Below are 14,459 nucleotides of genomic sequence, written 5' to 3'. Positions count from 1 at the left end.
GCTGCCCTTGGTTCCCACTGTATGACAGATGCGCTTGTTTCCGCCGATGAGATACGCAGGATCATTCCAGCTGCTTCTAACCAGCTAGAATCACTTTCTGTGGCGTTTGACAAACACGGAGACGACGAGCATAAGCACCATTGATGTACTACAGCTTGGTTCGGTGAGGTGCCGAACCTCTGAACAAAGTAGTCCATATCAGGAAATCCCTTATGTCGGCCAAACAAAGGATGGTCCCGCGAGTCAGCGGAGACGAACAGTGTGCAGTTTCGAGGTAATGCAACATGTGGCGTCGGTTTTATAACATGTCTCGGCCACAGCAATTCCGTTACGCCCCGACGTATGACAGGAAGATATAGGCGTTCGCGTATGTATGACAATGAGTACTAGTAGAACTTCACACAATGTACATACAGTTTCGCATGATATGTGGCTTGGCAATCATCGAATTTGTATTTTCTGCTCAAGTTCGTATTACGTTGACCGGAACTAATATACAAAAATGGACCAGATGATGGTTATACGACTTAATAGTACAAGGATAAGGCAATGGAAGGTTCACGAAGTATGCGCACCGTGCTCGGGCAACAAATATGCCGGTACGAGAATGAAAGACGATTGCCAACATGGTCCGGGATGCCGGGCGGAGAGGTACGGCCGGTTCCTCCCCGAGGTTGTACACAAAGCTGCCCGAGTACTGGACATCGTCCTATCAGTATATGTATGGTTAACCTCCATGCCAGCGGGGTTCTTTCCTACTGATAGAAAGCGATCAATGGCGTCAGTCAGCAGGTGCGGAAGGCAGTCAATAGAGAAGAGTCATGGGGAATTGATCGACCGAACAACGCCGACAGCATTTACTCACCGATGATCGCTCGCATCCGTGATTCCATCAACATCAACCACCGTTGGTGGCCGATAAATTCCTCCTAGAGAAGGGAGGTATCCATCATCGTGCGATGGTGCACATGGAGCCTCCACAAAATGGACGGGCTGACCATCGTCCGGGTATTCATGTTTAACGACTGGAGAATGCACGAAATATCTGACATGCGGGCTTTCTGTCCCTTCAAAACGAGGCAGATGCAAATCGGGAAGTCTTGGTGAAGGTTCAGACATACCCTGATCCCACTGTGGGATGCATGAATATTCTACAGAGGACGCAGATTCACAATACGTGTAATTGGGATGGGTCCTCGGATAGCGATGAGTCGTCCGATCTGTCGACGTGGGCCAATAATTCCGGTTTGCGAAGTCGCCCGGGTCGGCATTAGCATAACTAGGACGCTGAGCGGTGACCGAGGGTACAGGCAGTGGCCATGACGACAGCGGTCCACTGTGATGCGTCTGAGTCTGCAGATGACGCAGCTCATGGCCGTAGGATGCCGGCGTCTCATCGCGAGGGTGATTCGAGTGAACATCGTACGAGGGAACAGGGTGTACAGGGTGCTGCGGACGTGAAGATGGATAATAGTGATGAGGCCGCGCCTCCGCCGCAGCCTCAGGATGTTGTTGGCTGTAGGCAGCTCCCGATGACGGCCGCTCATCCTCACTTGGAGGATCATCTGCTTCTGATGGAGGGAGGAGAAAGGATGGTAACGCGGACTTGATGTCATCACTGTTATGTTCGTTCCGAATGAGTATGTTTCCTTTGTTCATACAAGAAGCGCTCACCAAACTTCCCGCGCCAGCTCCCACCTCGGTCTCATGCTATTCATGATATCTAGAAGTTGCAAGAGGTCCCCCGTCTGTGCTTGCACGGCAGGCGAGAGGGCGCGGTCACGAGTCCGACGTCGGCGATCCTCCCTCCCGGACTCCTTCGCTATCTGCATCCACATATTGACTAGCAGCACTCCTGCATACACAAATGCGTAATGAACGACGACTGTATGCCGTGGAAGACCTCTTCCGAGCAGCACCACAAGGATATGGCTCCCCGCTTTGGCAGCATTCGTGCAGATGGACAGCGCGGCGAGTGACTCGTCGTGCTTTTCAGACGATGCAGCGGAATGCTCTTGCGAATCACCACCAATTGCCATAGAGTGCGGGACAGGCATAAACGGCCTGTAGACGGCAATCTGCAAGAGATAGTAGGACATATGGAGGATGGCAGATTGCGAGGCGAAGACGTCAATCTCCATCCGCGGCGTCCATTTCACTGACAAACCATGATGAGCGGCAATGCTTGACCATAAGTGAACGAACGCATACAGTGTTCTGGGATGCTGTCGATCCATTCGAGCATTGCCTCATTCAACCTGCCAACAGTATCTTCTTTCCAGCGTGGTCCAACCAGACCAAGCGGCTGCTTGGATCTGCCTATCGCGTACTGTGATTGGTTGATCAGCGCATGATGGACACAATGCGCGCGCAGCAGACTACTGACGAGAGTTCTGAGAGCAAAGGCAGTGATGCGGCTCAGCTTGACCCAGAACACGAATGCGGTAACCAGAGCGGGCTTTCCTTCAGGCTGCTGAAATGCTAGGTTGGGGTCGTCATTCTCCCAATATTCATCATCGACTTCCAGAGGAAGGTCGAGGTCAAAGCTGGGTGTTCGTCAGCCAAGTCAACAGCGAGAATGAGTTGCCCCAACATACTCTTCCTCTCTGCAGCAGCATGACCGTCCTACAAGCATGCTGCCTAGTCGATCCATTGCGATGAGGTGCCACACAGCCCGTTTCCAGAGCTCTTCTTCTACGGTAGGCTTCCGCCCGTATACCTTCTTGCGGTGTGCCCCAACATCCTGAGCCTTACGAATGCCGATGCTTATGAGGGTCCATGATTCTGAATGTGCGACCGTCCCTCGGAAGTACATAGCCATCAGCTGCAAGTGGTAGCGATACAGACAAATGGAGATTGTCAGAACTGCTAGAATTGTCCAGGTTCTGACGCACGTACCACTAACGTCTGCACCTCAAAGAGGTTTGTTGGGAGGAATAGACTGCGGCGATGCCTGTGTACGTCTATTGGACACCACGTGAGTATGCACTCTGTCCCTCGTGTTGCTTTACTCACCCAAGGCTGCATTTACATACTTCCAGCCAGCCAACGCCCACGGACCGTCACCTGAACTATCGCTGATATTGTTTACCATCTGCTCGTCGGGGAGCACCCGAGCATCGTCACTCCAACGACTGGCCACAGCGAACATCGCCATGCACACGCACGCGAACCATACATCGTTTTGGTACAACCCTTGATTCCAGTGCTTATCGAAGTTGGGGCGATGGAGCAGGGGGAAGAGGCTATTGTTGCGAGCAAAGTAGAGCTCGACCAAGCTGTTCGCAAGATCCATCGGCGGCCAGTGCGACATTAAAAAAGCAGGCGTCGTCGATCGATCAACGCCCTCGAATGAGATCTCCCACTGAAACCCGTTGTTAATACTGCAGCACGTGTCTAGCACTGTTGGTTGGTGGAGAGAACACGTACGGGTAATGATTGCCAAAAGTGCGGCCTTCTTGGTGCGAACGTTTGGCAACACTCTCCACCAGAATTCACCACTGGTGCGCTTGGCTGGGCGGTCGCTCCAACCTCGTCCATGTGTCGCTGTTTGAGCTCTCTGGTAGCATGTATCAGCTTGAAGGTGCTGCTTTTTCCGTGATACCGCCATTGTCCATCCTGCGGTTCTTTGGAAGTAACATGGGCAGGCCGCAAACCGCGCAAAGTCAGTTGAGTTAATCCTTGCACTAAGCTCAACTCTACTGATGAATCATCATGATCAGAGGCAGAGAGAGGAGCCTCTGATGACGATTTGTCGCTGTGATGCATGCCTGGCGATGGTCTCGCCTGCTTGCTACGTCGATTTCTTTTAGGCTTTGCTAAGGAGGCGCTTGACTCCTCAAGCTTAGCAGATGCAAAGCCACAACATCCATACGTATATCCTGGAAGAGGGATTGCCGTCGCGAGCGGCAGTAAGGACTGGAAGCGAGACGTGGACGCCGAGAATGCGGGACGCTCGGAGGATGTTGGGAGGTGATGTCCGGCATACTGAGTGTCTGGAGCATCGCTCTTCCAAGAATCGCGAACGACGGGAGGCCCAAGCTCAGCGGAGAAGTCCGCTTCAGGCCGTAGCTGTGGGAACATCGTCAATATAGGCACACTTCATATAGCAGATGATATGCTGAGCTTCCATATATGTGAGAGGTTTATGTCTCCGCAGCATACGATGCATTAGAGAAGATTCCTGGATAACTATGTATCACGGCGACCACGGCAATACCATTTCATGGGTTATATCCGCCGCGAAGCTGACAACGATGGGGAAGTCCATACCAAACCAGCACCAAAATGATACTCACTCTTCTCAGCAGCACCTCCATCTTTTCTACGCGATCCTCCAACGCCGTGATGTATCTGAAGCGGTGTCATGCATCGACGAACAAAGAGATTCAGATAAGGAACACACGCTTTGGGGGGGCCTCGAGGCTTGGAACTCTCACTGACCCATCGTCAGGGGGGTTCGAACAAGCTTACTTCATGGTAAAGATGACGTACATATACGTGCAGCTGCGTCCGGTCTGCACGCAATTAGTACAGACATTGTCCTTCATCTTGGGCCCATCACATTTAGTCTTTCTTCTCCTGCAAAAATCGCAAGCGCGTTCAATCTTGCGCTTCTTCAGCTTTCTCTCGTCTGAAGACGTGTCCCCAGAATACTGCACCAGCGACGAATTCGAGGCCATCATGGCAGGCTGGTGCGAATCGAGCGAGGCATGCTCCTCGAGGTCGATGATGGTTGATGCCTTGTCGTAGGTGTCCGTTCGCTGCATGAGATGGAGCAAAACGGCTAGTCAGACCGTTCTCAGAGTCTATGACAACGCTGAAGAAACCAGTCGAGACCCAGCTGGACGAGGGGGCCAACGACGAGCACGCCCTCTATGTTTCATGCTTATTTGCGACTTCGAGCGTGTTTACACACGCCGATCGGTCAGGCTACTGCTTCACTCACCGAATCCGTCAGTTGCCGGAACACCACTCTGTGCAGTCGGGTTAGGAAAATGAATAAACAATTCAAGCTCAGTCGAGTTTTTCGGTCATTCTATTGGACAAACATGTGCGCGGCATAACCGGCAGCTGCGGTACAGTTCAGCGGAGTTGTATCTTCATTAAATGATTGGCCAACGTTGTAAAAAGCGGAGTTGAATTTGGCTCCGCGGGCGGACCGCGAGGAAGACCGACGTTGTTCCGCTGGCATCTGGTGAGATCAACAAAGCCAAGCCCGATCCGCACGTGGACGATGACTATGAGGCGCACGCGGATTTAGCCGAGGCCCCGATCTCCTCTGACCAAGCTCAGTTGTATACTTGTTCTTGCCATCGTAAGTTTGCGTAGGAACGTGCCTGCACTTTCGCTGAGCTCAATAACCTCAATTCTCTCAGGTTCATACACCGAATCCCAAGAGCTTCATCAATTCATTATGCGGAATGCTCTGTCATTGTCACGAATGGTGCCGAGCAGGCAGAACCTACCGGCCATTGCATTCCAAGCTCGGTTCTATTCCTCTCGTGATCCTCTGAATCGACCGTCACCGCCACCGCTGCCTCGGGAAGCCCAACGCGAATTTGAGGAACTCGTCAGGGCGGCGGAGACGCCTCTGGCTCAACCGTCAAGAGCGAACCCCGCCGAGATGCGCGAGGCGCAGCTTGCGCTCCATCCTGATGCGCCCAAGCCAATTGAGCCGGAATTCGAAGGCGAAACAAATCCTGTTACTGGAGAGCATGGTGGTCCGAAGAGAGAGCCTGTGGGAAGGTGGGGAGAGGATGAGGGCGATTGGAGTTTCAAGGGCAGAGTCACCGACTTCTAGGTCGGTCCCACTGCCTTGATCATGATTCCTTTGTGAATTTCAATCATGTGTAGGATGAATTTGTATGCTATTCTGCCATATGCACTTTGCATTTGGACTATGTCATGACTCCGTACCATTGCGCGATAGATGTCGCATCTATCGAGCACACTGGTTGCCCAGGATTCGCTCTACACATTGCAAGCTGCCATCTGTGTCAGTATATAGCTAACCCATATGCAAAACATGGATCAGCAAAACCCACGCATTCATCAGCTACATTCCCGACTCGCATGACTCCTTCGTCCTCTCATGCCTACTTGCCAACGATTCACATATCATACTAGCTTTGTGCGCGCTACAGTCGGTTACCTTGGAAGCCGGACTACGTAAAGTGTGGAATACAAATCTCCCTCACACATCTGGCTGGGCTCCGTATTTCATCTGTCTCCGCGGCTGTTGCCTATCTCACACTGTCCATGCGGTGAAGACTCCTTTGCACAGTACATTGATCGCCTCGCAAGCTCATTGGATGCCTTTCGCTTCCCTGCATCGGTTGAGACTGTTTGTCCTACCAGCGCTCTGGCAGCAAAAGGCGCCGTCCATACATGTTCGTTCAGCGCGATCCTCACAGCTCATCTCGAAAATTCTGGAGCCTTGTCACGATCCACCGTCCATCAGAACTTCGTTGCCTTGTAGAGTTCTCCATCGCTTTGTCCCGCGGGCGCAAGGCCATTGCCGCAGTGTGGCGTCACTTGCTGAATTACAAAATCAGACGGGAAGGCAGAAGCTCACCGGTGGCAAAACGTACGTACACCTATAATTACTTGACTGGGGATCAGGGAGTGCTCCACTTAATTCAGTCTTTTATTAGAGGAGAGGCTCTGGACACGGACGAGGTCCGTCAAGGAAACGGTAACTTTCTTGTGGACGGTCCCTGACTTTCCGAATGGGATAGAGAAGCAATGTCTGGGCGGCAGAGCGTTATGCAGGACCTGGGTCACCATAATTGTTGTGTCCACATAAAATTATCGAGATGCACTTTCCACGACCTACGCGCCCCACGGCTGATGCACCGCACCAGACCCGCGGCCGCCGTACAACTGCCCGCCTCCTTAGGTTTGAACGCCACTGTCCCTCCTCCTGGGACCGCCAGACGGGCATCAAACTGTCATTTGTCATCATTGCCGACTTCTCCCGCTCTGCATTGCAATCTCGCTTAAGGCCCGTCCGCTATTTGCCGGGAGGGTCTCTGTCTGGTTCCATAGAGCCCTGAAATTCGAGCAGTCTGAGATCCGAGGTAGGGTGGTCGCCTCAAAGCGCCTGTGGTATTTGTCAAGGTGGCGACGGCCGTGTTGACGCCTACTCGTTCCATTACGTTTGACAGGGACATCCGAGGGTGGATTCGTGGTGAGCACGGCACCCGCCGTGTACTGGCGCGAGATGACCTCCTCGGCAGCATTTAACGGCTGAAAGCGATCTTCTACAAGGGCACACGCGATTTGCAAAACGGCAGCTGTTCCTCGGGCAAGTGCGATTCCATTTCATTCAGTGAGTGGATTGCCGTCATGCGCTCCAGCAGGAATAATGAAAGAGATGTCAGATTTAGATGGTCACGCTCCGATTGCTTGATTTCCGATAGTGCAATATCAGAGCTGATAACGACGCGTGTGAAGAACGAAATGCATTCGTCCATCGGCTCAGCCCCACTCATACATAATACAGCGACTTGCTACAACAGCATTGGACCGATGGATGTTAAGATTGGAGGATGTTCAATGCATATGGCCGATCGGGATGGCCGATCGATCATGGTCGATCTCCTGCTGCCAAGGGTGTTGACAGAAGATGGCACAGCTTTTGTCATTTGCTTGGTGTTGGTAACGTGTAAGCATCAATAATGCATCACCTTCGAAACAACGCTCTGCGGATCGATAGCGAAGGAGATGTTTTGAATACGTGATCCGCTGGTATGCTCTTGACAGGACACTGAAATAAGACCATGCCACTTAGACTGTCCCGCTTACCGACATAGATATGATATAGACGCTCCATTTCACCGAATATAGTCGCTTGCAGTAGTGCGCCGGATCATCGTCCGACAAAGGGGACGTGCTGGCACGCGAACGCCAGATTATTTCTTCCTACGATATTAGTAGTGCGTTGGCTAGTACTCTGTCCAAGGCTGAACGCCTGCAGCGTGATCATTTTCATCGCTAATCTGGGATCCTACAAGTGCCAGTAGTTAGCTCTACCAAGCCGCTCGCGTCCATTCGTTCACGCAGAGGCGCAGCGACCACAATCGCCTCCAAATCCAGTTCACTCGCACTGTTATGGCGAATCCTGGTGGTGCAGAGAAACAAAGCAAAACGATGTTGATCGCCTACGAGGAGATGAAGTGGAACCGTGTAAGTTTGAAACGATGTTATCTACGTAGCCATCGCTATTAGTTAAACATTTCGAGCCGGAATCTTCAGGTAGCGGATACTATGCAGCAGTTTCACGATCATTTCAAGCATGAATGTGCGTGCAGTTCATGGCGTTTCGCGTTTTCATTTGCCGAACGTCTAGGATGATGGTCTTCTTGGCTGAAAGTCCAAAATGTCTACAAGGTCGCTCGCATAGCTGCTAGCTGACCGAACCTCATAAAAATGACCATGCCATGATAGTTAGCAGATGGTTCCTTCATGAAGGCGGGCATGTCTCTGCAAATGTATCTTAGGATGGCTAGTCAACTGGCACAACGTTAGCAAGGCTCATCACATGTACTGAGATTGTTGTTACCTCTGACTCACAAGAAAATGCACTTACATTATAGATCTAACACTGCACCACACGATCGAAGAGAAGCAAATCTTCCCGTTCCTGTCAAAGCGCATGCATATGTTTCGCGAAGATGACGTCCATATCAAGTCACACGAGGCCATCTATGACGGTGCGCGGCTGATGCGAGCTATTGATCTAAAAGATGAGCTCATGTGATGCTCGGCAGGACTGGAAAATTTGAACGTGCTCATCAGGAAGTGGACTTTGTCTCCATCTACCTATAGCCCCGTGGAAATGAAGAAATGTCTCGCTAGCTGGAAAGAGGTGTTATTTACTCATCTAGACCACGAGGTGAGGTTCACCTCACTAAGCATCGTTTCGTTCTCCTGACTCTGATTCATTTCGTTTCATCGAGGTCGAGGATCTCTTTGGGGAGAACATGAAGAGATGCTGGAAGTTGGAAGAGCTGGACCTTATACCAATGTAAGAGTAAGAGACCCCTTCAAGTGGTCTCTAATCTGTCATGCATGTCACCATATTCTCACTCGGTAATGAGGTGATGATACATGATGATGGTCAGCGACTCAGTTCTCATAATCGATCGGCTTGTGATTATAGTTGTGGTCCCGCGGGGGTAATTCGATCTTTCCATAAACGTGATACATTTTTCTACGCGTTGAGAAGCGCCCGGTATTTGGGCTCTCAGGCAGTCTCCGTGTAAGCTCGTTGTCATCTTGCTCTTGCAGAGCTCACTGGCAGCAACAGGTCATGTCTCACAGCAAACGAAAACGCTCTCAGTTGTCCGACACTGATGAATCTTTGGATGGCTTCGCTTCTGATGACCAGCAGTCCGAGAACGAGATTGACATTTCTGCCGCATTGGCTGGGCGCGCTGCACCTAAGGTGCAGGCCGACGCAGACCACGACGACGATGAACAGCTACAGAAATTCATAAACGAGGCAACTACGAAGCGTGATGTCAAGTGGGGAACCGATCTGTTGAAGAAAACCAAAGGCAAGGCCAAGATGACAAAAGGCGAGGTGGGAGGGGGTAGTTTCCAGAGCATGGGTGCGTGCATATATGCGGCTGTACTGAGTCTGTACACTCAAAACGAACTAGGTCTGTATCCCTGGCTGCTGCGCTCGCTGACCTTGCAAGGATTCCGCATTCCGACACCGATACAGAGACTCTCAGTCCCCGCGCTCATCGCCAACCCTCCACGAGATCTCGTAGGCATGGCGCGTACTGGCTCAGGAAAGTCTCTGGCATACATGGTGCCCTTAATCCAGAGGTTAAGCGGCAGGCACTCGCCGACTTTCGGGGCCCGGGCGTTGATCTTGCTTCCCTCACGCGAGCTGGCCCTGCAAGTCCTGAAGGTGGGCAAGGAGCTTGCGCGAGGATGGCATGCAGGCGAAGGCGACCATGCAGGGGATGGAATGGACGCTGATGATGGGAAGAAGGGACAAGGCCTCCGGTGGAGTCTCATTGTTGGTGGTGAGGGCTTGGACGAGCAATTTGAGATGATCACGCAGAACCCGGACGTGTATGTACTTCACCATCCTCCCACTATCTTATTGACTGATGCCTCAAAGTATCATTGCCACCCCAGGCCGGCTGCTGCATCTCATTGTCGAGATGAACATGGACTTGAAGTCCATTCAGTATGTCGTGTTTGACGAAGCAGACCGACTCTTCGAAATGGGCTTCGAGACCGCTTTGACGGAAATTCTGCATCGCCTGCCTGCGACACGGCAGACGCTCCTCTTCTCTGCCACGCTTCCAAAAAGTCTCGTCGAATTCGCCAAGGCAGGCTTGCAGAATCCGAAGCTCGTTCGTTTGGACGCAGAGTCGAAGATCAGCCCGGACCTTAAAATGGCATTCTTCTCAGTGAAGCAGGCTGAGAAGGATGCATGTCTTCTAGTCCTTCTGCGGGATGTTATCGGCGTCCCGCTTGGTGCGTCCAAAGCGAGCGACGAAGATCACGACGAGGCACTAGACAAGAAAGGCAAAGGCAAGGCGAAGGCGAGGCACCGTGAGCATGTCACGGCACCCCACCAGACTTTGGTATTCGCCGCCACGAAGCATCACGTCGAGTATCTTACGAATATGCTTATCAGCGCTGGCTATGCTGTCTCCCACATATATGGATCATTGGACCAGGCAGCGCGTACGCAACATATGGAACGCTTCCGCCGTGGCCATACTAGTATTCTCGTTGTTACGGACGTCGCCGCCCGTGGTATCGACATACCCGTCCTCGAGAACGTCGTGAATTACGACTTCCCTCAGGGCGCGCGGGTCTTCATACATCGTGTGGGCCGTACTGCTCGCGCCGGTCGACCGGGCTGGGCATGGTCGTTCGTCACGAACCCTGAGCTGCCGTATCTGCTCGATCTGCAACTTTTTCTCGGACGCCCAATCAAGGGCGACGTCTCGGAAGGTAGTGACCGAGTCTACACAGAATCGCTCGTCCTAGGCCAGTTCGATCGCGACAATGTGGACGACGAGGTGGAGTACATTAAGAAGCTGGACGAGGAGAACCACAACTTGAGCGCCATGCGCGATGTCATGCGCAAGGGCCACGGCATGTACGAACGGAGTAAGGGCAAGGCCAGCCAAGCGAGCTACAAGCGCGCCAAGGAGATGATGAAGGAGGGCAAGTGGGGACTTGTCGGCTCCGACTCGGGTGTACACCCGGTCTTCTTCCGCAACCAGGACGGCAGTAACGCCGCTGGCAAGCTCGCTGAGGAAACAAAACGCAAGGCACTGTTGAAGGCGGTTAGCTCCTTCCGACCAGCCGAGACCGTCCTGGAGATTGGCGCAAGGGGCAACACAGAGACCGCGACTCTGATGAAGCAGAGGCGGAAAGCGTTGAATAAGGCCGCTCAGAGAGCTTCTCTGGCGTCTACATCTACCGCGGCGGTGGCTTCAGAAAATCATGCGGAGGATGATGCTGATTCTGACGTGGATGCTGAGGGTATCGAGATGGCTGATGAGGAGGAGATTGCGGTATGTTTCATGATTTATCGATTTATCTGATTATTCAAGGAGCGATACAGGCCGTCTTCGATTCTTATCACGGAGATAAAAGAGATTCAAATGATAGCAGGAAGAGCTATCGGGACAGCGAATTCTATATGTCTCACTACCAAAAGGACGCCAACACGGAGAAGGGGTAAGTCCATGGGCGCACCGTGTAGTCTGAAATCGCTGAATTGTCTCTAGCTATTCGCTTCGAGATGGAGCGACCTTCGCTGAACAAGCCCAGAACCTTGCATTCGACTTGGCGGGCGACGAGGGCGTGCGAGAACGCAAGCGTCGCGAACTCAATTGGGATAAGAAGAAAAAGAAGTTCGTCAAAGGTACAGGCGAAGGAGCCGACAATGTCAAGCTTGTACGGACTGAGTCCGGCGTGAAGCTGCCTGCCACATACCGCAGCGGCCGATTCGACGAGTGGAAGGCCAAGACGCGCACCAGCCTGCCAAAGGTCGGCGAAGCAGAAGCTGAGGGATCATTCAGACGTGGCGCATCCACTATCGGAGGAAGAAAGTTCAAGCACAACCAGGTCGCTACTCCGAAGCCTCTAGACAAGCTGAGCAAGGACTATGAGCGGAAGACCAGGCAGAAGAAAAAGAGGCTGGAGCACGAGGGCGGTGAAGACGTCTCGAGCCCATCGTCGAAACCATCTTCCGGGAAGAAGGGCAGGGCGGTTGGTCGCCGACCTGGAGGGAAATCAGTTCGTACAGTCAGGAACGAGCTGAAAACTGTCGATCAGATACGCAAGGATCGCAAACTCATGGAAAAAAGACGGACTAAGAACGCTCGTCCTAATCACAAGAAAGGCAGACGATGAGCGTAGATTGGGCCTAAATCTGGTATTGTATATACATACATATACTCGAGGAGAATTCATGCTGTCGGGAAGATCACGCTGCACTGGAGTACTCCCACTTCGCGCCGTCTCCCGGAACCACCTTCGTATCTCGCCTGCCCTCAAGCAAATCGACGCCGACGCTTCTAAGTGCGTTGATGCACCACTCCGGATATCCAGCGTCCCCGAAGTAGTTAGCGAAGAATGTCTTCAAATAGGCAGGGAAAGTCCCATTAATGATAGCGTCTCGGGCGCCACCCATTACCCGCGCTTGGAAGACGATGTTATGTTGCGTGAGCGCTGTTCAGAGTAGTGTCAGCCTTGTGAGTAGGGTAACGGCCAGCGCGATGCTCACCGTGAGCACCGGCAGTCTCGATCGTTGCTAAATGGTGTAGCATCGCCCGCGACATCCCATCTGCACAGGTGGGGCATGGACATGACTCATCGATCGGGCGTAGGTCAGCTGCATGCTTCTTAAGCCCTGCACAGCTGTGTTAACAGAGAATGACTACGGACTGAAACAGAACCTCACGGAGGTTCAGAGGCCCGTTCAAAGTCAGCGCCACGCCGAAGCGGGCTGTGCGAGTGGGAAAGACGCAGTCAGCCTGACCGGCAACGTTTGAGTCACAGACGTAGAAATGAAAAGGCTCACGTACCATATCGATCCCGAGCGCAACGCAGACGAGCAAGTCTGGGGAGCACTATGAGACCCCACTCTTATAAAGACGATGAGAAACTGACCTTCGGCAAAGCCAATGCCCATGGAATACCGAGGTCCTGCAGATTATCATCAATATATGGGACCACGAAGACCAAAAAGCATCACGAACGGTCTTCTGGAAGTTTGTCTGCACATTGCTTGATACTATGGGCGAGTCAGCAAAACTGCAAACGATATCTCGGCTACTAACATTCTCCAGAAAGTGTCTGATAACCGAATGAGTCAAGCTATTATCACAATTTGCGCCAGATTATGACAAACCTTTCGCTTCTCCTCCACTGAGGCCCCCAATCGCGTATCCTGCGACGCGATCCTTCCTCTTGATCATCTCATCCAGACAATGATCTCGGAGTACGGGATCAATCCCTCCTTGGACGATCGCGAACAGGTTCTGCATGTCCTTTCTGCCAGATTTTTCATGGAACTCTATGCATCGATCTAGCCACCGAATCGTCCTCCACATCGCTTCACTCACACGAGGGCCCTCTGTGAGCGTATGGACTGTTCGACTTATGGTGACATGAGCCTGCCTGAGCTTGAGAATCTGATGTCTTACCTACATCATCCAGCTGCATCATGATATCTGATCCAATAGCGTGCTGTATTGAGATACTCTCTTCAGGCTAGCGAATGGAAGTGGTGTTAGCGTGGCCTAAATCAGTGCGGGCATTGGTGGTCTGACCGTAAGCATCGTGGGTTCGCCAGTGAATGGACTTTCAAACAGTGCACCTTCCTCGGTGATCTTCGTAAATTTATTGAGCGATACTAGTTGAAATCCGCCACTGTCCTGAGGTGCAATGAGAATGAATGAATAACAATGGTAGTAGATACGACTAACGGTCAACAGGTTATGTCTCCATCCCTGAAACTTGTGAGCACCTCCCACTTCCTTCAGGACCTTTGTCCCTGGCCGCAGATTGAGATGATATGTGTTGTTGAGTATCAACGAAATGCCGAGTGCTTCAACTTGCTGAGCAGTGAGACCTTTAATAGCTGCCTGGGTGGCCACAGGCATGAAGGTAGGAAGTACTGTCACCCCATCTACTCCGGTCAATTAGCAAGCTGCATACGCACGATTAGAGTACACTCACGAGCCAATTTCATTCGGGATACACGTGCACGCGTTGTACTGCATTTCGCCAAAACCTCGAATTCCATCGGACTAGACCGAACGGGATGTGCCACAATTGCTTATTCACCTGGAAGAGATTTGCAGCGTTCTAAGAGGACAGTGCGAAGTATGGGGAAAGCGGGTAGATGAGCAGGAGAAAGGAATGGAATGGATGTGAGTGGTGAGAGGCTATTGCCCCCCGATCCC

General features: G+C 52.1%; 5 protein-coding genes across 5 annotated transcripts; 3 read left to right on the top strand and 2 right to left on the bottom strand.

The window, feature by feature from the left end:
- Positions 1–1,670: 1,670 nt before the first annotated feature.
- LAESUDRAFT_644067 (uncharacterized protein) lies at positions 1,671–4,769 on the bottom strand (the record flags this gene model as incomplete). Its single annotated transcript, XM_040903827.1, has 10 exons — positions 1,671–2,158; positions 2,212–2,329; positions 2,387–2,546; positions 2,598–2,824; positions 2,899–2,963; positions 3,016–3,364; positions 3,430–4,071; positions 4,299–4,353; positions 4,406–4,438; positions 4,495–4,769. The coding sequence occupies 10 exons, from the start codon at positions 4,767–4,769 to the stop codon at positions 1,671–1,673; spliced, it is 2,412 nt and encodes an 803-aa protein (XP_040768761.1).
- A 503-nt stretch (positions 4,770–5,272) lies between these two features.
- Positions 5,273–5,925, top strand: LAESUDRAFT_693532 (uncharacterized protein). Its single transcript, XM_040906168.1, has 2 exons — positions 5,273–5,317; positions 5,379–5,925. Exon 2 carries the CDS (start codon positions 5,417–5,419, stop codon positions 5,801–5,803), a length of 387 nt encoding a protein of 128 aa, XP_040768760.1. The 5' UTR covers positions 5,273–5,317; positions 5,379–5,416; the 3' UTR covers positions 5,804–5,925.
- Positions 5,926–8,451: 2,526 nt separating this feature from the next.
- Positions 8,452–9,035, top strand: LAESUDRAFT_643457 (uncharacterized protein; the record flags this gene model as incomplete). Its single annotated transcript, XM_040903789.1, has 4 exons — positions 8,452–8,527; positions 8,601–8,717; positions 8,775–8,899; positions 8,964–9,035. Coding segments are annotated over 4 exons (390 nt in total), but the record flags the coding sequence as incomplete, so codon positions are not given.
- Positions 9,036–9,316: 281 nt separating this feature from the next.
- On the top strand, positions 9,317–12,402 carry LAESUDRAFT_693530 (DEAD-domain-containing protein; the record flags this gene model as incomplete). Its single annotated transcript, XM_040906167.1, has 5 exons — positions 9,317–9,617; positions 9,669–10,092; positions 10,142–11,558; positions 11,609–11,724; positions 11,775–12,402. 5 exons carry the CDS (start codon positions 9,317–9,319, stop codon positions 12,400–12,402), a joined length of 2,886 nt encoding a protein of 961 aa, XP_040768758.1.
- Positions 12,403–12,475: 73 nt separating this feature from the next.
- LAESUDRAFT_644031 (tRNA-guanine transglycosylase) lies at positions 12,476–14,299 on the bottom strand (the record flags this gene model as incomplete). Its single annotated transcript, XM_040903822.1, has 12 exons — positions 12,476–12,720; positions 12,776–12,901; positions 12,953–13,025; positions 13,077–13,111; positions 13,162–13,197; positions 13,251–13,285; positions 13,332–13,347; positions 13,403–13,642; positions 13,698–13,764; positions 13,824–13,928; positions 13,980–14,182; positions 14,233–14,299. The coding sequence occupies 12 exons, from the start codon at positions 14,297–14,299 to the stop codon at positions 12,476–12,478; spliced, it is 1,248 nt and encodes a 415-aa protein (XP_040768757.1).
- Between the last annotated feature and the right edge of the window lie 160 nt (positions 14,300–14,459).

Source organism: Laetiporus sulphureus (genome assembly GCF_001632365.1).
Source record: "Laetiporus sulphureus 93-53 unplaced genomic scaffold LAESUscaffold_4, whole genome shotgun sequence".
NCBI classification, from domain to species: Eukaryota; Fungi; Basidiomycota; class Agaricomycetes; order Polyporales; family Laetiporaceae; genus Laetiporus; species Laetiporus sulphureus.
The sequence above is the reverse complement of the archived record's forward strand: the minus strand, read 5'-3'. Positions and strand labels throughout refer to the sequence as shown.

What these genes read in the sequence shown, in the direction of transcription:
- LAESUDRAFT_693532 (XM_040906168.1), top strand. Translation starts at nt 5,417, where the DNA reads ATGCGGAATGCTCTGTCATTGTCACGAATGGTGCCGAGCAGGCAGAAC.